General features: G+C 32.8%; 1 protein-coding gene across 1 annotated transcript in view; it reads left to right on the forward strand.

Moving 5' to 3' along the window:
- LOC145294134 (sec1 family domain-containing protein 1-like) overlaps window positions 1–25,070 on the forward strand; it is a 215,424-nt gene that overhangs the window by 121,711 nt on the left and 68,643 nt on the right. Inside the window, exon 17 of the mRNA XM_080141240.1 lies at window positions 18,981–19,060. Within this exon, the coding sequence (XP_079997366.1) occupies window positions 18,981–19,060 (80 nt within the window). The remainder of the gene's footprint in view (window positions 1–18,980; window positions 19,061–25,070) is intronic.

Consider the following 25,070-nt stretch of genomic DNA (forward strand, 5'->3'; position numbering starts at 1 on the left):
CAGTAGTTTCTTCCCCAGAACCGCTAGACTTTGGAATTCCTCTCCGGGTTCCTGCTTCCGCAACTGTACTGACATGCAGAAGTTCAAGTGTAACGTGAACCGACATCTTGCTGCACAACTCCCCACATAGTACCCCTGTAGCTTATGTCCCTGATAGTAGCCTCCTACATCAAAGTGGCAATGTGCCTTGTTTGGGGTGAAAATATAATAAAAAAAAAAAAAGAAAAAAAGAATCTGACTATTGGATTATTCACTCCCTCAAATAATTTTTTAGTTAAAAAGTAATCGCATGCTTTATTATGACTGGAGGGGCTGGTGGTGAATAAGCATAGAATAGTCTAAACATAAAATAATTATATATAAATACAGTTGTGTGACCATAAATGCGTGTTTTTTCAAAATATTAATGCTTCTGCAATAGTTTATCCAAGAGGATGCACGCTCCACATTACCGTACTAGTGTAACTGATTTATCCTTAGAATATACGTTAAAAAGCATTTAAAGAATAAATGTTTAAATTTCAACAGTATTACTTGTGATTAACGGAAGCTGAATGGATTAGGTCCTTGCTAATGAAGCCAGAGATGGCTTCTGTTGCCGGGTTCGAATCTCTGATGATTCCCAAAAGGATGAAACACTAGTGTGTGTAGGTATTTAATAATTATTATAGTAAATAATTATATATTTATTTTTTTATTATAATAAAGTCGTATTCCAGTTTGTTCATTTACACTATGTCATAACAGGTTATATATATATATATATATATATATAAAACCTACAGGTAGAAATGGTAAAAACCGGATAAAAAGTGTTCAATACGTTGGTAGAGCTACATAATTTTTTTATACTTTCAAACCTCAGGTATTAACTTAGTCCATTACAATTGTTACAATATACTTGTTTGAAAACACAAACAGGATTGTTTGCTAAGAAACAATTGTAATGAACTAATTTAATACCTGAGGTTAAAAAAAAAAGTGCGTGCAGTATACGTCATATATGACGTTATAGCAAAAAGAGACGGTTTAAAAAGAGGGGCAGTGCAAAAATGAAAGTAAAGATTCCCGGGTAACTCCGGGTAGATTATCTAATATGCATGTATAAATAAATGGAAATTTTGAATTAAATCAAATAGATTAACAACAAAATTTATTGTTTGACAAAAACTTTTTTTAAATTTAAATTTTTTTCCTTTATCCAAAGATTTTTCAATGAATTATTCATTTCATCGGAAGAAATGTTATAATTAGCAAAATAGATGTAGGTAATTCTAAATTTTGCTTATTAGCACATCAATTTAAAATCAAATTTGAAAATGATTGTATGTAAAAGATATTCCATGGTTAAATGAATGAGGATACAGGAACAGTTATAAAATCCCAAGCAATGAATACTGTTATATTTCAGAATGAATTGCTGGTTTTTTAATGTATATTCCAGGCTGGATTACTTTATATGCATGACTTTAATCTTCAAAGATTCCACCTTTCAGTCTGGAATGTACATTAAAGAAAACCGTAAATTCATTCTGAAATATAACAGTATTCATTGCTTTGGATGTTATAACTGTTCCTGTATCCTCATTCATAAAACCATGGAATATCCTTTGTGCTAATAAGCAAAAATTTATAATTACCTACATCTATTTTGCTATTAACATTTCTTTCGATGAGATGAGCCATTCATTGAAAATCCATGGATCAAATAAAATTTTTTAAAATTTTTTGTATTCTATGTTAAACAATACATTTTGTTGTAATTCTACATAATTTAAATCAAAACTTCCATTTATATTATTGCTCTACCTCGCATATTGAGCTTTTTTTTATCTGCTTGTGATCTTCTTATAAATATTGATGTAATATTTATTTGGACTTTGTTTACAGTATAATACAAGCTGTAATCTGATGGCATTTCGGTTAATCTCTCTCTCTCTCTCATATATATATATATATATATATATATATATATATATATTGCAATTAAGCTACACAGAATATGCGTTTCATCTCCATAAGGACTTGTCAGTTAAAATGCATGAAATTTATGTTAGCAAGTGTTTTTATATGTACACATGGTGTTTAGTTTAGCTTGTTAGCCAATCATATTCATTGTTATTTCTGCCCACGGGTTAATGCTTCCATCAGCCAAAGTTCAGCTGACTTTTATTTTCTCCTCCTTTAATTACCGTCTGTTTAATCATAGCTTATTATGTAGCTCTACCTACGTATTGAACATTGATTAGGTAAATACTAAAAATCGATACATAAATATTATATCTCTTTTCAAAAATTTCATGTACCTACAAGAAATAATAAAGTGACCTTGTGTGTGGACTGTTGTTTTTTTTTTCTTTTTTCACCCCAAAATGGTCACTACTCAATTGCCCAGAGGTTGACCACTCAAGATATCTACCGGAGATAACATCTAAACAGTTTCCATTCATGGAGTCTTCTCTGCAAATAACTTTGAACATTGTTTTTCTCACAAAGGCCGAGCATGAATTTCCAATTCGATGAAGTACTTATATTTTTAAACAAAGAAAATATCTCTTGGGTGGTTGGACTCTGGCCAGAGATGTTTTCACTGCAATGCCTGCTCTTTGTATGCATCAGCAAAACATACTAAGCAGTGCATGTTTACAATAGAACCCCTGTACATTGTCTCTCAAAACTAAAAGAAGGCATATATAAATATGCATACACACATATATATATATATATGTATGTATATACTAGCAGGCCACCCAGCATTACCTGGTTGTAAAATATGCTTAAATATGATATTTTAATTTATTCAGATTTCGTATTAGTCGCCCGATTTATTGGAGAGGGACCTATGTTTTCAGTGGCATCCGTCTGTGCGGCCATTAGTCTGGATTATTGCCAGATAACCGTCCATTAGTTTTTCCTGAAATTTTGCCACAAATTGTATTTCATTAAATAGATGTGCACAGTAAAATTTTTTTTTTTTTTTTTTTCAAAAATTTCCGTTGCGTCCCCAAAGAATTCAAAAATGCCTCAAAATGACCAAAAATGACATGTTTTGCTCCATAACTTTTAATCCATTAGATTTTTCTGAAACTTGGCCAAAATGTGGAGGCCATTGTTCTTAATATAAATTCAGTATGGGTGACCCTGACAAAATTCTGGTTCGCATCCCTCTGGGACTTTTAGGGCTAAAAAACATGCCTTTTTGTGGCTCTTTTTTCATATTTCTCAACAAAAACTTATGTCTGGCTATATAGTGATTTTTCACAGTACTCAACTCAAATATGTGTTAAGGCGTAAAACTGCACTGTTATCCATTTACACTGGGATTCAGCATCCTCAGGGTCTCAACAGAGCTCAAAAATGCCCCAAAATGGCCCAAAATGACACTTTTTTTGCCCCATAGCATTTGATGCATGCATTAGATTTCCTGAAACTTGGCCAAAATGTGTTCTTAATATAAATTCAGTATGGGTGACCCTGGCAAAATTATGGTTTGCATCCCCCTGGGACTTTTAGGGCTAAAAAACATGCCTTTTTGTGGCTCTTTTTTTCATATTACTCAAAAACTTGATATGTATGTCTATATAGTGGTTTTCCATGGTGCTGAATTCAAATATACGTGTCTTAGGGCATGAAACTGCATCATTTGTCCATTTTCACTGGGATTCAGCATTCCCAGGGGCTCAAAATGCAAAATGCCCCAAAATTGCAAAAAATGACACTTTTTATCCCATAACTTTTGCTCCATCCATTAGATTTTTCTGAAACTTGGCGAAAACATGAAGGCAACGTTGGCTCTTCACATTTCTTTATTTTTTGTGGTGCCATCTCACATGCAGCACCAGAAGGGAACCACACACGTGCGGCTTGCTTATTATTACAGAGCCAATTTTTACTTATTATATTGTACCCAATCTATAATAGTGATTTCAAAAGTTAAAAACTTCACAGTGAAGTGCAAACACACACACACACACACACACACATATATATATATATATATATATATATATATATATATATATATATATAAGAACAATTGGATTTAAATTCTATGAGTTAAATTTTATAATTTTCAACAAGTACAAAAAAAAATTTTTTCCTTATTCCATGGAGTTTCAATAAATGGCTCATATCATCGGAGGAAACATATTTAGCAAAATGATATTCGTGCGTATGAGTCTATGCCTATAAATTTCGTTAATTAGCATATAATAATTGAGCACTAAAAATATAATTAAATATTGAAAAATTTTGGGATAAATTGTACATGCGTAAAAATTTGACAAAAATTTCAAAGGAAATATTGAAAGGATATTCTAAAAAAGGTCCAGAGTTGAAGAATAATCCAAACAGTTTGATTATCAAATGCATATACGCATACGATAAATATAATATCAAATGCATATACACATATGATAAATATGATATCAAATGCATATACACATATGATAAATATGATCATATCAAATGCATATACACATATGATAAATATGATCATATCAAATGCATATACACATATGATAAATATGATCATATCAAATGCATATACACATATGATAAATATGATCATATCAAATGATGTGTATATTCTTTTTGTTGGCATCCTTCCGTCTAGATAGATGATGGAGAATCATGCCTTAAGGCTATCATGTCAAGTGGTGGCAGCTGTTGCTGTAACTGAGCAGACCGATGCAGGAGCGGCAGATTCTATGCACTTCCTGCAAGGATACTCTACCTCAGGCTCTGCCTATGCTGCTGCTGATGCTGTCCTTTTGCTCCTCCCACTGTTCATTTCTTCTTTCCTTGCTCAGCCGGATTCAATTCTTGACTTTGACCCTCCAAGAGTCACGATCTGCAGCATACAATTCGAGGTCAACAGGGTTGATGTTGTTGGATTTTAAGTCCCTTTTGCACACATACTTAAATCTGAGAAGTGGTCCACGGTTAGTCTGCTGCCGGCATAGAATGTCTTTGGGGATTCAGCTATCCTGCATACCAATGATGTACCCTAGCTAACGCAGACATCTCTGGGAGAGGAGGGCAAACATGCTTGGAAGATTTGCTTTATCAAGTGATACAACATATGTTCATATCATATATATCATGTGTATTTGACTATCACTTTTTCTCTTGAGTATTCTTCAAACTGGACCCTTTTCCAAGGGCTGGCAGTGATACCCACTAGCAACCGTAGTTTAATTTTTCATGAGATGGTATTCCTTTAGCAAATTTGTCTGGCTTTGTGTTCATTTTCACCAGGCAACGCCTGTACACATGTCCTGCTAGTTATACAATGAGAGAGAGAGAGAGAGAGCTTGCTTGTGGTCATTTGTTTTAATATAAAAATTGCAAACAATGGCTTTGTTGTTATATTTATCAAAGTCAGTTGATGTATCTTTTGGAATTTGTCATGATATATGTGATATATTGTTTACTTGGTAAATTCCTGTGATAATGCATTGTTGTCTGGGCAGAGGTCATTCATTTATTCCTACCTGTAAGTAGCACCTTTGATCAAATTGAAGAATGTCTACTGCAGGTATTTTAGTCCTTTTTTTTTTTTTTGCCATTTTTAGTTTCAAGGGAAACATTCAGTATTCTTATACAAAGTTTGGCTTAAAAACAAGATTTGTGAGATTTAGTTTTGAATTATGGAATCAAGTTTGGAATGTAATAAACCTGACATTTTCTTTTTTCTTCTTCCTTTTTCCATCAACACAGCTTCATCCTGAAAATATGTTTAGATTATATTTTACTAGACGAATGCCTGTCCCAAGACTGATATTAGCAATATATATTACATATACATATATATATGTATATATGTATATGTATATATGTATCTAGGATGCATTCAGTCTTAACAGACTATGGATACCAAGTGAAAGGTGCATAAAGCTACGCAATCTCCAACCACACTTGGTCCTGGATATGACCTTAAACTATATCCAGTGGTGAGGCCCCACCTTGCCATTGCTCCCAGGTCCACTCTGACCCGGAGTGGTAGTACCTGTTAGGGTCCCAACTATGGGTTAAATAGAAACTGACTTGAAAACAACAAATATATTCTATTAACATTTTTTTCTTCAATATCTTTGGATTCGGCACTAAATAACCTGAAAAGGGTTGATATGCCGTAAAACAAAAACAACCAACCAACCACACTTCTCCTGAGTTGGCACTGTTTTTATTTCCATTGCAAGTAGATATGAAATATGTGTGTTCTTTATTCATGCCATGAGTGATGAGTAAACTTATTTATTAGGTGTTAAATCGTATCTCGTTTATTCAATTTTTTTTCTTAGGAGAAGGGTGGGGGCTTGTAAATAGTAAAGTTTACAAAAAAATAAATAAATAAAATAATATACCCGCGTTACTCACCGTGTTACCTAGATTATGCATCACATAATTCATAGTTCATTTACTGCTCACATATGAATGTATGTTTCTGTACATGCACACGAGTTTTGATTAAAATTTTATTGCATGAAAAAAATTCAAAATTTGATGTCGAGCAATTTTTTTCTCGATTAAAGATTTTGTATAAAGCTTTTTTTTAATGTATTACTTATTTATTTTGGTGGGGGAAAGTTGGGTGGGCACATTCCCTAAATAATAAAGTTTATATAAAAAAGTATTGTGTCCATGTTATTCATTGGGGTTGAGGGTTCAATCTTCAGTACAGGTGATATTAATGATAAAAAATAATCCTACTCCGTCATAGGTGACAGAACAAGAGCGATTTACCTGCACCCCCAGCATTCAATCCAAAATTCCGTAGATTCTCATGTTGAACATAAAGATATCTGAGTTTGAGAAAACATACCTGAAGAAGGTAGGAGGTTACATCGGCTTACACGTTTATGAGAATAATATCCACGATAAGAACAGTAGTCCAAATAATCTAATATTTATTTTTCTCTTTTTTTTAAATTTTTTTTTTAAGACTTATCAATCATATTGGAGTCAGATGTCACAAATTAAAAGAAATTTAATTAAATTTAATTATGCAATTAGATCAACAAGAATATATTTCTTCGGAAATAATTCAGCAATTTTTTAAATTTTTTTATTGCATTTTCACCCCAAACAAGGCACATTGCCACTTTGTTGTAAGGGGCTACTATCAGGGACATAAGCATCAGGGGTACTGTGTAGGGAGTTGGGCAGCAAGATGTCTGTTCACGTTGCACTTGAACTTCTGCATGTCAGTACAGTTGGGGAAGCAGGAACCCGGAAGGGAATTCCAAAGTCTAGCTGTTCTGGGGAAGACATTACTGGAGTAGAAGGTTCTCTTGCATCTAGGGATCTCTACTGTGAAGGGGTGGGATTTAGCTGCTTGTCGGGTTTGTCAGGGGTATTTACGTCGAAGGGGCACAAATGCTTGTAGTTCGTCAGAGCATTCACCGTTAAAGTACTTGTAGAAAAGGCAGAGGGATGCAATATTTCGTCGATGGGACAGGGGCTGAAGTTTAGATGACAGTTCAGGACCTATCAGATCGGCAACTCTCTTTTGAACCTTGTCTAGGAGCGAGAGACTAGTGGCAGATGCACCAGCCCAAATATGACAACAATACTCCATACATGGGCGAATGGTGGCCTTATAGAGGTATGGGATACTTTCAGGCGTTAATAGCTTTCTAGCACGGTAGAGAGAACCCACCTTCGCAGCGGTCTTGGCAATGCTCTCAATGTAATTGTTCCAACTCATGTTTTCCTGTGAACGTTAGGCCGAGGAGTTTAAAAGATGTACTTTCAGATAAAAAGTCATTGGCCATTGCTATTGGCAGTAGGGAAGGTTCCTTGTAATTATTGAAGGAAACAAGTTTAGTCTTGGCAGCATTGAAGGTGACCATCTATTTTTGTCCCCATTCCACTACGGATTGGAGGTCTTCCTCTAGTGTTTCTGCCATTTCTTTAGATATGTGTTCATTTGTTTTCCTGTCATGTCTGTTATAGAGCGTGGTGTCGTCAGCATATATACTCATCTCACAGAAGATTTTGTCGGGGAAGTCATTTATAAATATTAGGAATAACAGAGGTCCAAGGATAGACCCCTGTGGCACTCCCGCATTTATATCATATTGTTTAGATGTATGACCGTCAAGGACAACCTGGATTTTTCTCTTATCTAAGAAAGATCTAATTATGTTATGTATTCTTCCAGTGATGCTGTATGATCTGATTTTCTTGTGGACGTTTGAAATTTGAAAGCCTCTAAAAAACATTAAATAGAAACGAATTTATTTCCAATCTTTTCATAAATAGACATTAAAACATTGCCTTGACTCCCCGGGTGACGCCGGATAGATACAGTATTTAGTCACTCATTTTTTGTTTTTGCTTCCTATTTTTTCTCCTTTTCTTCACCGCCCCCCCCCCTCCGGTTCCTGGGATATATTTTTCATCTCTTCCCATTCTTTTCTTTCTCATATCAACATGTTGGTATAATCTTTTATCCCCACCCCCACCAGTTTTTTGTTTTGATTATTTCATACTCAAAATGTCATCACAATCTGCTAATTTGAAAAGTCATTGGGTATGGCAGAAAATCATTTAAAAACAATGACGTTTTGGTCATTGGAAAATGTTAAAAAAAACCTTTGCAGAAAAAAAAAAAACAAAAAAAAAAACAAGAATTGTATATATGAAACATTTAGCAATGTTAACATATGTACTGTACTCATGTACACCTTCTAAGGTGAAAGTTAAACTGGTGGCAACTGAAATCTTTTTTAAGTGATGCTGGTCAGGGTTCTTATTCTCCACTTCATCCAAGTCATGTCTAATACCAATTCTAATAAAATTCACAAAAATCTGATCACAAAAGGGTTACACCCCTCCTTTTACCACTACCCATAAAACTAAATTAATCTAAAGCCCACCCTTACACCTGGGATCTGTGTTCCAAAATTCATAATGATCGGTTAATTAGTTTAGGGTTGAATCCTGTGCATAAAAATATAAACATATGCCTCAAGTGATATAGAGATAAACAGGTTCGTTTTTCAGCATTTCGATTACAAATGTTCATTGGATTAAGAATGTCTCTTTGTTATAGGAAATTATTTTTATAGATAATTGCTGTTATAGATAATTGCTATAGGAAATTATTTTTTATAGATAATTGGGTTTATCTATTACTGATCTCTGTCCATGAATGGCTGTAGCAAAGTTACCTTGCATTGCAATCACATCTATGCTTTGTAATTTATATCTTACAAGCAGAGGAAGTGCACGGCTTTGCTCAATCATCAAATATGCTTAAATATATTTTAAGTCATGCAGATTTTGTCTTTATTATTAAAGGGCCAATTTTTGATAGAATATATATATATATATATATATATATATATATATATATATAGTACTCATTTCAAAAGTTAAAAAAAAATGACTTGGGTGCCATCAGCTAGAATTGAAACCAAAACATTTAGCCCTGCAGCTGTGTTCCCTACCGTTGGAGCTATTGACAAATAGATAAGATTTAAAATGAAACCACTTCAAGTTATAAATGGAGTTGCACATGTGCAAAAGTAATAGAAATATGTCGGCAAGTGGAACATGTTTGCATTTCAACTTGTCAACATATTTTTGTACACATTATTCATCCATCCAAACAAAGATTTTACTTGTTATAAACCATCTTTGGTGTATGATTACTATTTCCTGTTGATTTCAATGTTATGTGACTAATAGTTTTAAGTTGAAGAGACACACATACATACATTTTTGGGGGCGTTCCTTCAATTTGAACTTGGCACGGAGCATCGCCGCCCATGGATCCTTGCTCTGCATATCGTATACGTTGGATATGTTTTTTGTTTTCCTGTTTAAATTAATTTAATTGTTCTCATCATCACCATCGTCATGATCATTGAGGAAATCTGCTATTTTAAACGCTCCTTCAATTTGAACACAGAACATCGCCACCCATGACTCCTTGCTCTATGTACCGTATGCGTTGGATACATACATCTATTTTATATTTGATTCAAAAGTTTGGAATATTAACCAACTCGTTCAGATGTTGTTAATTCTTAATTTTCTATAAATTAAACATTAAGGTTTAGTTCAAGAATTTTTGTTGTCAAATATATTTTAATAAATAAAACAAAACAAGACTAAATTCCACTGATAGATATGAATGGATAGTTTCATCTAAATACAATATAATTTTTCCCTATTTTCAAATAAGTTTCATTTTGATATAGTAACAGACAGCAACCACTGGGATCCAGATTTCGATTCTTGCTATGTTTAGCTACACTGATGAGTCATAGAAATTATGGAACACGTGCCTAATTTCTATATAATATATCGAAATGTCAAGTTCATGTCCACATGGTCTACTGAGCACTGTTAAGGTGGCTGACTATTTTTTTTTCACATGGGGATCACCACTTATCAAGGCCCGTAAGCCACTCGGGGATAAGGGTTATTTTGTATACAATAATCAATGGGATAATATCGTAATAATAGTTGGTATTGGAAATCTGATAAAGCGTCTTACTTAAGGGGGCGATTAATCAGGAATTTGTTTATGTTGGACTTGAAGACATCCAAGTTGTAACCAGGTGGGAAACAGGCAAATGGAAGAGAATTCCACAGGTGTGCACTTCTGAGAAAAAAGCTTTGTTCATGGAATCTACATTTTGATTTAGGCACAGATAAAGAGTGGGGGAAATTACTGACGGTGGTTTTAGCTAGACGGGTGTTTATCATGAAGGATTGGCGAGGGGGGGGGACCAGAGATTGGAGTTCGGACGAGCACTTGCCATGGAAGTAACGATAAAACAAAGACAGACTCACAACTTCTCTTCTGTGGGAGAGAGGTTTCAGGGAAGAGAAGAGAGCATCCCCCGCTAAGCTACAAAGTCTATTTTGTACTTTGTCAAGGCAGGATAGGCTGTTTTTTGAAGCTCCAGCCCAGATATGGCAGCAGTACTCCATCTTTGGATGTACTTGGCTTTTATAGAGATAGAGAATTGCATCAGTAGTGAGATATCTTCTGGAGCGGTAGAAGGATCCTACCATTTTCCCAGTGGCCCGTGTTCCATTTCAGATCAGGAGTAAAGGTCAAACCCAGGAGCTTGTCAAAGCATGAAGCCTCCCCAAGATGAGAGCCATCCATTTCAATTGATGCTAGATGAGGAACAGAGCGTTGATGATGTAAAGTTAGGAGCTTGGTTTTAGATGCATTAAAAGTAACCAGCCATCTCTTCCCCCACTGAACGACGTACTCAAGATCAGAGGAGAGGGAATCAGAGAGAGCTTTTTCATTTACGGCCTTTGATGCGTTGCCATAGATGGTCATGTCATCAGCATAGATGTCAACGAATGAATTATGTGTTTTGGGAGATCATTGATGTAGATCAGGAAGAGAGTTGGGCCCAGGATGGACCCCTGGGGGACTCCAGCATTAATACTGTGGGTCTCTGATTTCTGCCCATCAACCACTACTCTTATGAACCTATCAGAGAGAAATGATTTTATTATTGAGAAAACATTTCTAGTTATACCGTAGCTGGAAATCTTGTGAAGTAGGCCCTTATGCCAAACCTTATCGAAGGCCTTTGAAAGGAAGCTTTTGTCGAGAGATTCACTAATCCTATGGGATATAACTGTTAGCACATTAGCTGTAGATCTAGCAGAACGGAAACCATATTGCGTGTCACTAAAGAGGTTATTTCTGCTGAGGTGGTTGACTACTTCTTTATTTAATATGGATTCCAGTAACTTACTTATGACACACAAGAGACTTATTGGTCTGTACTGAGAAAGGGATGATTTATCACCTGAGTTCTTAAATACAGGGCATACTGACAAGGTTTTCCAGGGTGTTGGAAAGCACTTCTCCTTAAGGCAGCGCTTAAACAGTTTTGTAAGTATGGGGGCAAGTTCTGGTCGAAGCTGGTCTGGTCTGCTGTATATGACATAAATAGGCTTTATTTCTTGCCTTGTAATTTAGCTGCAGAGGTTGAAGGACTCTGACTTCAATTAAACTTATTCATATCTGGAAGTTCGAATTGTGCAACCAGCTGAACAATTATCTTCCACACTGATGATTCTATAAGGATTAAACATATATGTGGATAATAATTAAAGCAATATTTATTATTAAATAATTATGTATCCCTACTTGTATATAAAAGGCAATCTGTAATGTATCCCCCGCCTTCTATAAAGGCAATTTCCAGCTTCCTATCGTCCTCCTAATTCTTCTACCAATTCAGATCCACCTTGACCTCACTATATCCCCTCCTTATATAATCACAATTTATAACTCTATTTCCTCCTCCTAATTATTCCAATTTACCTCAAGCGTTTGCATTTCCTATTCTTATTAATATAACTTTCTATTTTATTGTAATTTTTATTATTAATTTATTATCATTTTATTCTACAATTATTATATTTATATTATATTTCTATATTTTGTATTAATCTCCTTGTTTTATGTTCATTTTAACATCCTGACATTTCCTTCCTAATCTATCATAAGCTAGATGCCACATTTCTCTATATTTGTAAATGTAGCTCTTTTCTCCTCTTTTTATGAAAAGCATTAGGCTTTGAAATGCCTAGATATAAAGAGAATTTATAGCCCCTTCTACCAATGTTTTCTTTCTCATTGAACTAACAAATAAATCTCATTTACTTCATCTAGTCGATAATTTTCTTTATATGCTTATGCTCCACTTGTATATAATGAGCTTCTTATATCTTGATGTGTTTTCATTTAAAGAATCTTTCAATATTCTTTAATCCCCTTCCCCTTTGATATATATATATATATATATATATATATATATATATGCACACACACACACACACACACACATTACAAGAAAGAAAGTTTCTATGCCACATTTGTGAACTTTTATGTAGGACTAAACTGGAGTAAAGAGTCATCTACATGTACACAGACGCAATAACACTTAAGGAAGAGATGGCAAACTTCTGTCAAGAAGTAGCAATCATATATATATGCACACACAAAAGAATGTTTGCTATAAAAAAAAGCATAAGCTTAAAAAATATTTACATTTTGCTTTTTAATCAAAAACTGAAGCAACAACAAAATAAGCGAGAATTTCGAATCAAACTCTTCATTTAATTCACAAGGGTAACATGTTCTCGGTCCATCGCTTATAACCGGGTAGAAATCGTAAGCAATTTGCAGTTGTATTTTTTTGTATCACCCATATGGAGTACGGAACCTTCGACCAACAGAAGGTTAATAAATAGCTGTAACTAACTAGGAGGACTTCATGCAGACCAGATAATTCTGAGGCACAATCTTTGTGAATTATATGCAGAAGTACAGCTCGTCTGACAACAATAATCATTAATAAAAACAAAAAGAAGAATGGGACTTGTTTAACAACAGCAAACAACATAAAAACGAAGTAAGAAAAAATCTGTACTAAAAGTTGCCACAAATTTTCAAGTTTGAACTTATTCTCTTGTTTATTGCAATGAAATTTAAGATAAATGTTCCCATTTACTAAAGGTATTAAATGAAAGTAGAAATATTTTCGTGTCAGTTATTTGAACATTAAATTGTGAATTGGTCGTTCAGTTCTTTCTCAGTCCATCAGATTTTATTATTATGGAGAGATTGCATGTTTGTCTTAATAGTTATCACCGTGGACGGACAAGTTCAGATCGAATTAAAACTCTTGTAGGCATTTATGTATCAATATCTTGTATAAGTTATTTATTTATGTATCAATATCTTGTATAAGTTATTTTTTTTATGTATCAATATCTTGTATAAGTTATTTTACCTGTAGCTGAGGATTGCGAGTTCGTGTTAAAATCTAATCATACTCTTCATAATATTTGCTGTCCATTTTACATACTTTTGATAGTTTGAAGAAATTGACTTCAAAAGAAACCTATCTCTGACCAGGTCTTTATTCACCCCTCTTTCTTCAAATCCATTTTTATCACTTCCTCTCATGTTTTCCTTGGCTTGCCACTGTGAACGTAAACTGTTGCCTCAACTATTTCATATCTACTAACCCAAGGACTCTCATCCATTCTTTCAAGAAGGCGATACCATCAAAGTCTCCTGTTCTACACACATCCCCTCATACTCTCCAGATTTAATCATGTCTCTAAGCCTTACATTACATATCATCACATCACTCCCATATCATCTATCTCCATGCAACGCATGTCTTTAACTCTAATTGGTTAGGCTTCACCTCCACATATTTCTTTCTTTCTTGTAATGTGTGTGTGTGTGTGTGTGTGTGTGCATATATATATATATATATATATATATATATATATATATATCAAAGGGGAAGGGGATTAAAGAATATTGAAAGATTCTTTAAATGAAAACACATCAAGATATAAGAAGCTCATTATATACAAGTGGAGCATAAGCATATAAAGAAAATTATCGACTAGATGAAGTAAATGAGATTTATTTGTTAGTTCAATGAGAAAGAAAACATTGGTAGAAGGGGCTATAAATTCTCTTTATATCTAGGCATTTCGAAGCCTAATGCTTTTCATAAAAAGAGGAGAAAAGAGCTACATTTACAAATATAGAGAAATGTGGCATCTAGCTTATGATAGATTAGGAAGGAAATGTCAGGATGTTAAAATGAACATAAAACAAGGAGATTAATACAAAATATAGAAATATAATATAAATATAATAATTGTAGAATAAAATGATAATAAATTAATAATAAAAATTACAATAAAATAGAAAGTTATATTAATAAGAATAGGAAATGCAAACGCTTGAGGTAAATTGGAATAATTAGGAGGAGGAAATAGAGTTATAAATTGTGATTATATAAGGAGGGGATATAGTGAGGTCAAGGTGGATCTGAATTGGTAGAAGAATTAGGAGGACGATAGGAAGCTGGAAATTGCCTTTATAGAAGGCGGGGAATACATTACAGATTGCCTTTTATATACAAGTAGGGATACATAATTATTTAATAATAAATATTGCTTTAATTATTATCCACATATATGTTTAATCCTTATAGAATCATCAGTGTGGAAGATAATTGTTCAGCTGGTTGCACAATTCGAACTTCCAGATATGAATAAGTTTAATTGAAGTCAGAGTCCTTCAACCTCTGCAGCTAAATTACAAGGCAAGAAATAAAGCCTGCATAGATATGTCTGGTAGCTTTCCTTGATTAACGTTTTGCTGGTTAATAATGACAGAATTTCCTTGGACTTATTCCATTTACTCCCAATTTCTGCAATCAAACCACCAGCACCTGTTCCATACTGTGCTTCAATTGTATTAATGTAAGAAAAAAAAACGTTTGTTTTCATTTATTTGCCTCTTCACGAGTGTAGAGTTAGACATATGGTCGGTTTTTAACGTGGGGTAAATTCAGCTCCCCAAAAAGAGAATTCTGAATTTAGGAAAGATATAAAAATTGCCTCAATCTATAAGGATTCTTTTTTCACTGATCAAGGTCAGAAAAGCTGAAGTGTAGTACATTTTGTTTCTATTTAATATCTTTTTGCTTAGTATGGAAGTTAGACTTTTTAGTATGGAAGTTAGACTTTTTAGTATGGAAGTTAGACTTTTTAGTATGGAAGTTAGACTTTTTAGTATGGAAGTTAGACTTTTTAGTATGGAAGTTAGACTTTTTAGTATGGAAGTTAGACTTTTTAGTATGGAAGTTAGACTTTTTAAAAATACTTTTAATGGAGCAGGAACGCTCTCTCACCCCAACAAAAACGGTATGAGTGACGAATGAACTACATATATAAAAAAATGTCATAACATGGGCTATAATTTTTTTAGTAAAAAATTACATCTCCTTTCTTGTGAATCAAGAGAGGAATAGAAGAGTGATTGGCTTAATGGATGTTATCTTAGACTATGGCATCGACAGATATTTTTGCTAAAATGTTCTTCATATTTTTTCCTTTTGTTCTTTTTCCTCTTTTCTTTTTTCCCCTTTACTTTTTTCTTTTTCTTTCTTTTCCCTTTTCTCTCCGTTTTCCCTTTCTTTCTTCCCCTCTTTCTTTTTCTCCTTTTTCTTTTATTCCTTTTTCTTTTTCTCTTCTTTTCTCCTTTACTTTCTTTCCTTTTCTCCTTTACTTTCTTTTCTCCTTTACTTCCTTTTCACCTTTACTTTCTTTTCTCCTTTACTTTCTTTTCTCCTTTACTTTCTTTTCTCCTTTACTTTCTTTTCTCCTTTACTTTCTTTTCTCCTTTACTTTCTTTTCTCCTTTACTTTCTTTTCTCCTTTACTTTCTTTTCTCCTTTACTTTCTTTTCTTTTTACTTTCTTTTCTTTTTACTTTCTTTTCTTTTTTCCTTTTTTCTTTTTTCCTTTTTCCTTTTTTCTTTTTCTTTTTTCCTTTTTTCTTTTTTCCTTTTTTCTTTTTTCCTTTTTCCTTTTTTCTTTTTCCTTTTTCTTTTTTCCTTTCCTTTTCATTTTTCCTTTTTTCTTTTTCTTTTTTCCTTTTTCTTTTTTCCTTTTTTCTTTTTCTATTTCTTTATCCCTATTTCTTTTTTTCCTTTTGTTTTTTTCTTGTTCTTTCCGTTTTTTCTATTTTTCATTTACATCTTTATTTTCTTTCCATTTTTCTTCTTTTAATTTGTTTGTTCTTCTATCAGCTAATGTCATACATTTAGTTTTTATCAGCATATTATGTTTTTTATGTTCATTCTCAGCCTTTCCATGATAACTGATGATGCATAAACAATTATTTCTCATCAAAATCTGTAATGTCCATCAATTAGGGGCACTTAGTCACCCGTTGCTTACATTTCCTGCTCTAAAATAGCAAAACCTTGCACCATTCAATTAGGCGCGACAGTTTCTATTTTCAAACCACCATTGCTCAACATTGATGAGCAAAGAAAACAAAATGGCTGACCATTATGATGAGATTTTTGTTTTATTTTTATTTATAATTCATGATTGAAGCAAAGACATTTTTTTTTTAGGTGTATCTGATATTTCAATCTATGCTGTATGTTTTATAACTTTGGCATATTTTTGGCTCTCCCTTGTCTATGTTGGGCTTCCTGTTAATTATTAGGGAAGTTAGACTGTTTCTTGAACTTTTAAGGATGGGTTGCTGGAAGCTCCTCCCACTCTCTCTTCAAAAGAAAAAAAAATATAAAGTGACTAGTAAATCGAATACACCCAAACTTAATCCTAGGCATTTACCTCTGTAATTTTTTGAAAAACTTCCACTTCTTTTCTCTGAATGTTAGGAGGTGCATAATTGGCCTAATGGATATTGTCATGGAATATGGACTTTTCAATTACACACTAATAATCCTGGTAAAGCTACAAATTTACAATAAATGTATAAACACAACATTTACTTAATTTTATAAAGTAAGTATTGTTTATTTAAAGTGGTTACATGCATATGTGTGTGCGTGCATATATATATATATACAGGGTGGCCAAAAAGTCCCAGGACACTGGCCGAAAAGTCCCAGGACACTCTATTTTTAATATTTTAATGCTGTTAAATATGATCGATTGCAGCTTTTGCTATCGTATCAAGGAATTCTCTAAAAAAAATGGCACAAAGAACCTGGAGGCGAATGGAATTGTGCAAGAACAACGAGGGCCAACATACTGATCCCCTAGACCACTAAATTACTCTAGTTGTTTTCTGCTTTGTTTCTAATAAAGTTCTCTTTTTTTGTTGAATATATATGTTTTCTGTGTGTTTCATTAAAAAATACTGTGTTTTATTAAAAATATATGTATAGTGTCCTGGGACTTTTCGGCCACCCTGTATATATATATATATATATATATATATATCACACTATTTAATACTACAAATAATGAATACAATTTCGATCGCTTTACCAGTAATGAAGGATGCTGACTGGTTTGGACTGTGTTTTGCTGGACATTTCCTTTGTTTTTAACTCTTTTTATATTTAAAATCTCTGATAAGTAATGTGCCATTTTCTAGATTTTTTTTTTCTCCATTCTGATGAAGGAATATTGTTGAAGTAAACTACCCGGGTTATTTGTGTTTCATTTCAGATCCTCTAGGAAAACGTGTAAAATTATTTTGTCCCAAGATTGTTAAGTCATAGTATGATATAATTTTGAATTTAATACTTTATTTATATGCACATATATATGCGTGTGTGTTTGTGTATTTATGTGTATGTATATGTTTCTCACTCTCTCTCTTTGTCCTATATATATATATATATATATATATATAAATAAATAAAATTTTAGTCATTGAATGAATTCAAAAATTTATGACGTGAAATGTTTGAATTTCAAATCAAAAGATTTTTATTAATTCTATGTAAGACAAAGAATACATTTAAAATATAACTTCTTATACACACACACACACACCACACCACAAAGTAAAAATATGATGTGTTGGATCACCTATTGAACTGATGTGGGTTAGAGTTAGACTAAAATGCAACTAGCAATAAAACAATCTTCCTCCTAAAAATAATGCTTGGAATCATGACCTTGTTAGACTAAACCATATCTAATTTAAACAAAACGTTTGAGAGGTGGGGCTGTGAACTTGCCCTTAGAATCGAAATGTGCAAAGAATTGTAAATTAGACAAATTTAAATAGAAGTTTTTTGTTTTTTTTTGTTTTTAAACATAACTCAATCCAGAACCTGTGGAATATTGTAACATGTATTTTATATGATTAAAACCTATAGGGGAAAAATCCTTATGGAAACAAATGTTGATTAACTCGTGTTTAGTATAATAATAAATATAATGGTTAAACCATTGAACGAGGGTGGGGGGGGGGGTAGAGGACTCAATTTAGCAAGGTAGTTTTTACCTTATGAGTTAAATAAAAAAAATCTGCAAGAAAATCAAAATTTAAACAAAAGACTCAAAATTTATCTTGAAATGTTTTCTTTCAGTTTTGTTTAAAATTTTTAATCCTTGGACATTTATTTTCTATATAATATTAATGTGGGATTTCTTTTTTGTTATTTTACAGCAAGAAGAGAAAGAGTATTGTGAGGCATTGAAGGCGGCTAATTGTGATATCACTCCCGTCAAATACATTAACAGATGGAAGTAAGTATTCAATACTTGTAAGAACACAACATATTCTTTGCAATCTATGCAGTTCCACGCTTGTCGTATCTTAAAACAATCACGTGTGTTGTATGCAAGTTTTTTTTTTTTATATTTTGTGATAACGTTTCGAAAAGAAATCCAAATCTAGGTTAATACTGTCTGTTGTTGATAGTATGGAATCCTAACCATTTCTTGGTTCCTTATAACTTTATAATTTATTCCGAATCATCAATATAAATAAAAGTGTGCGTGGTTAAAATATTCTGACAAGTGATAGTGAATGACATTGGTTGGGACTATGATCCACTATTGTGACAATATTCGTTTCAGTGATGACACCTATGTCAACTAAAATGGATTTATTAGAAAAAAACTGAATCAAATGTTCCATTTGGATGACAATTTCATGTTGCATTTTGGATATTTATATATATACTAGCAAAAGTACCTGTCGTTGACTGGGTTCAAACACAGCCTACAGAAAATGGACTCTGATTTATGAAAGTATTATAGGTTATGAAAAGAAAGGGTTGTAAAAAGATAGCTTCGAATTTGAGGGTATCAAAACCAAAGCAAAACATGATGAAAGTAAAAATAAAATAGATAAACCCCATAATTTATTATACCATACCTGTTCACACCGAAACACTTATAACAATATTTTGTGAATCTATATTAAAAACCTTGTTAAACTTTGTGACATATTTCCATTCTATGGAGGTCATGTGCGAACGAACACCCTATAATTTTATTATACCATATTTCTTCAAACTGAAACATAATTATCAAAGTATACTTACGCAGATAGATATGAAAAGTCTTTATCAAAGTTTGTGCCTATTTCCATTCTATGGAGGCCAGGTGCGAACGCAGACCCCATAATTTTATTATACCATCCCTATTTAAGTTAAAACATACTTATCAAAGTATTCTTATGTACATCTATAGCAAAAACACTTGTAAACGTTTTTTTTAAATTTTAAAAATTTGTATTTCCATACTTTGTGGACCAGGCGCGAACGCAGACACCACAATTTTAATGAACCAACGTTCTGCCAGATCAAGCATACCCATTCCTGTGTCTCGATACATCTTCTATCATTATATGTAATCAGTTTTTTAAAATAGTCAACCATATAGGAGCCTATTCGTGACAACACACACACACACACACACACACACACACACACATTCAGCTTTATATTATATATATATATATATATATATATATATATATATATATATAAATGTGTGTGTGTGGAAATATGTTTCTTCACTTATATTTTACCTTTTATGAAACTCAATTTAATTACAAAGCATATAACAAATTCCAAACTTCAAGATATTGACCATCTTACCATTTATTCCTTTAAGTATGTTTGACATGCACGATTCTTGACAGCATCTATTTCATCATACAAAATCGTTCATTTAATTATCATATCAATCAATGAATTTATTTTGCCCTCAACTAATCAAAAGAAAAAGCACTTATCAATTTTAAAAGAAAATATGGGTATGATTACAAAATCTAAAAAATTGGGGAGAATTGCAATTACCTTTTATTATGCCATGTTTTGAATTTTCAAGTAAAATCACCAAATTTAAATTCCTGTATTAATAAACTGTATTCATTTTGATATACATTATTAAAAGAATATTTTATTTGATATTAATTTGTTATTTATAATTAGTCAATTGATTGAGTAATTAGTCTTGTATAAAAATATATATAAATACATGTATTATAGTTTTTACAGTTATCGATATCATCTAAGTAAATATATATATAGAATAATTATAAAAAAAAAAATTAATAAAATATTAAACGACAATTATTTTTATATTAATGTATATTAAAATGAATATAATTTATTACTACCGGAATTTACATTTGGTAATTCAATTGATGGAATAATAAAAGGAAAAAGTTAACTTCTCTCCCAATTGTTCGTATTTTGTAATCATGCCCATATGCTTTTATTTTCTTTTAGAATTGATAAATGCTTTTTATTCGAGGAGTTAAGGGCAAAATTAATTCATTGGTTGATATAATAATTAAATGAATCATTTTGCGCTATGAAACAGGTGTTGTCAGGAATCGTACATGCCAAACATACTTAAAGGAATAAATATTAAGATGGTCAACATCTTGAAATTTAAAATATAGACTTTTGTCATTTATTTGTTATATATATATATATACACCACTTGTGCTAGTCGACTTGTTATTGCTTTGCAAAGTTTGTTACTTGAAATGCTTGAAACATTTCATTCATAACTTTGTTGTAAATATGAAACAAAGTTTTTCTTATTTATTCATATAGACAGATAACTTTAATGATGTGTTTGTGTCCGTTTTCTATTAGCATGTTACCTTGCTTATCCACTATTCCATAAATTGCTTTTACATTTTGTTTGAAATTTTCATATTTACTCCTTTATAGATAAATATTAAAATTTTAGTCATTTTGATACAAATTTGTTTATCTTTTAAATTTGACCGTAAAGAAAGGAAAAGACAAAACCGATTTGCCTTTGCAGTTGCAATTTAGAAATAGATCGCAACTTGCTGAAAACCAAATCAGCCAAAAAGGAATATTCAAACGCAAATGCAAAATATTTGTGCACAAAATAAAACAATATTCCAAATCAAAATTATTTGGTGTCCAACCTCTTGAAGAAATGGCCAAAGGGGTGTTTGAAATGTCTTCTCATTTTATGCATTTGCTAAATGTGGCTTTGTCCCAATTTTTGACACTCAGCTCTGCTAGGATATTATCATGTATAGCTTTGAAATGTTACGGCTGACATGACTTGTAGATTACAAATATATAATCAGATTAAAATTATCTTAATGTGTTTTTTCTCCGAAGGCTAAGAAATATACACCAACAAATTTTGAAAATGTAAGAACACACCTTCGCAATCTGGTGAAGAATGATCTCTTCTCGTCCTTACAGCCTTACAGCGGAAGAGATGCTGTTAGTCTCTCTCTACTATCTGTTATATATATGTTTATTGTTTATGACTGAGCTCGAATACCTGACCCCACCCCCTCCCAAAGACATTCACAGCATGAACTTGCATAGCTAAAATCATAACAAAGAACTTTCCTTTTTCTCTCTGTATAAAAGAAGAAAGAAACAGAATGTCCATGAACAAAGTTTCTTTCCTAAAACATCCTATCCGTGGAACAAAATACTATGAGTCTGCTTCCCAGCCAACAACAACAACAGCATGGTCATCTTCAAGTCTAATGTAAACAAATACTTGTTGAGCTGTCCTCTTGGATAATAAAATAATCTCCTGGTCACCCAACCTATTGTTTCTAGTCCTATTGTAGTGACATTCATCATCCAACTGACAATCTCTTCAACCTTTATCCTAGAGTGGCCCCTGATAAACAATGACCAATGATTTAAAAAAAAAAAAAAAAGAAAAAAAAAAAATACCTTGTGACATTCTTTCAGTTAACTTGCTTAATCATCTTTCTGTCTTTGATCAGAATTAAACTCGGAACCTCAAGATGGCCTGTACACTTTAATGTTGTCATCCAGTGCTCAAAAACAGAATGCAAAAAGTGTACACCTACATCACAAATTCGATACAAGACCAGCTAAAGAATGCAAATTATCTGAGATTGCAATAACAACCATAGTTTATCTGTTTCTCACTGCAGCAAGATTAAGCACGGAATCAATTTAATGAGAAAATCCGGCTCCTTTAAGACGGTACCGTGGTCATGGACAAAACTAGATGAGAATGAACTTGCCAGCATTCTTTGGTAGAGGCACCTCAAGTGACTGTCAATAAACTAATTCCCTTCCAAAAGGAGGAGGCAATCTTTGACCTTCTTGTATTGAGATGAACCATTCTGACAAAGGAGTTTCAAAAAGTTTAGGATATTCTCTTGATTTTTCAGAATGCTGTCAAGGCAAATCTAGGCTCATACGACAATTGGGTCGGACCAGTCAAAATGCAAAATTTTATTACAGTTCCTCAGCACAAGACACCTTTTTGCCTCTGATCTACTTCAGTTTTATTGTACTTTTCTGAAAAAGTTGCTCGATTTATTGATCTCTAATAATTAAGTTAGAATTCCGAGATATGAACCTGCATCTGTGTGCATCTGACACAGGCCATGATTGTTTGTTGTTTTCATTGGAATTCAGTGTTTGATTCCAACATCAATCGCAATATAAATCAAGTGGTCTCGGTAACAAAAAAATTCTCACTCCAAACAAAAATAACAACTCCTGTATAAAACGTTTTATTTTGAAAAATGTTACAAGGATTTTTTTTTTTTTTTTTACTGAACAATTGGCTTACAAATCAAAATATTTTCTAACTAAACAAAATCCATCAGTTTTCTGGGACATTTGGTTTCAGAATAAATTAAGCTTGCAAAAAAAACAAAAAAACAAAAAAAAACATGGTGGCTTTTGTACAAATAAAAGTGATGGGATTTTGTTCATGTAAAAAAAAAAAAAAAAACGTTAAGTAAAAAAAAAGTGTCTTTGTTTACTTACATATAAATGTGCATCTGTGTGTGTGTGTCCATTATGCTGCTTAAAGTCGGTGTGCAATTACAACATCAGTTTTAGTGTTGATAGTGTGGTCCTACTAAGTGCTACAACATAAGGGTTCTCGTTCTAAACAAAACAATAAATTCAGTTTAAAACAATCAACACAGTTTGATTTTGAGGGATCTTACTATGATACTCGTTTTCTTCTATTGCAAATCAACCAAAACATATCTTCCATTTAGTTTGTTTAGAGCCTCAAAATCACAGAAACCTATCTGGTATTTTTTTTTCTACCCTGATGCAATATACATAGATATCTACTGTACCACACAAGAGTGACCACTCTAAATTATCAGCTGTTAATCTATGGACCTAAAAAGCTGATGGATCATGAAGACCAGTATCTGGTATGAACATTAATTTTGGAAAATCTCAAATGAGTCATATTCACAGCATGGGATCACATATCTGAAGGGACATTTGTTTTTGAAAGACTTAAATCCCATTTAAAGAGTTAATAACATTTCTAAATGAAGGAATAAAAGTTGGAATAGTCAAACCGTTTTTTGACTGGTCTCTCTTCTCGGAGTTAAATATTTTCCCATTGCAAGCCAGTTATCTACATTCATTGTAACTATGCACCCAACTAAACGTGCATGTTTACATCAGCATGGTAGTATAAGTACAACTGGACTGTACTTTGTACCATTTTTTTTTACTTTGGAGTCACCACTTATCAAGGCTCCAAGGCCACTCAAGGATAAGGGTTAATGAATGTAAGATGGTAATTAATAGTGTAAATTGGGTAGAATTTGATTATTCAAGGGGGCAGTTCAATAAGAACTTGTTTACATTGGATTTGAAGACTACCATGTTGTATTCAGATAGGCAGTTCTGAGAAAGAAACTTTGTTCCTGGAATGCATTTAGATTTAGGCGCAGATAGAGAGGTAGGGAAATCGTATATCGTGGTTGTAACTAGTCGAGTATCTTTTGTGAGAGTTTGGTAAGGGGGGGGGCATAAATTGGAGTTCAGCCGAACACTTGCCATGAAAATAACGGAGAAGAGATAGGCTTGCGATGTCTCATCTGTGGAAGAGAAGTTGCAAGAAAAAGAAAATGGCATCACCTACTTTTACGTTTTGAAGCCAGGCTGAATAGGGTGCGCCAAGCAGCTCCTGTCCAGATGTGACAATAGTACTCCATTCTAGGGTGAACATGACTCTTATACAGATAAAGAATTGCATCAACAGTAAGATACCTACTAGAGTGATAGTGATCAACCATTTTTCCAGCGATCTTGGTAACAGATTTAATGTATATGTTTCATTTCAGATCAGGAATATGAAGCTTCTCCAAGACGAGAGCCATTCATTTCAGTTGGGGCGTGATGGATAATCATTTATGATTATCAAACTGGTTTCCTCATCACAATGTTTTGTCTGCTTTGTCGTTTCGCTTATTTCAGGTGTCTTATAT

The sequence above is a fragment of the Euprymna scolopes genome, chromosome 15, assembly GCF_053919585.1.
Source record: "Euprymna scolopes isolate OS-2025 chromosome 15, ASM5391958v1, whole genome shotgun sequence".
NCBI lineage: Eukaryota > Metazoa > Mollusca > Cephalopoda > Sepiida > Sepiolidae > Euprymna > Euprymna scolopes.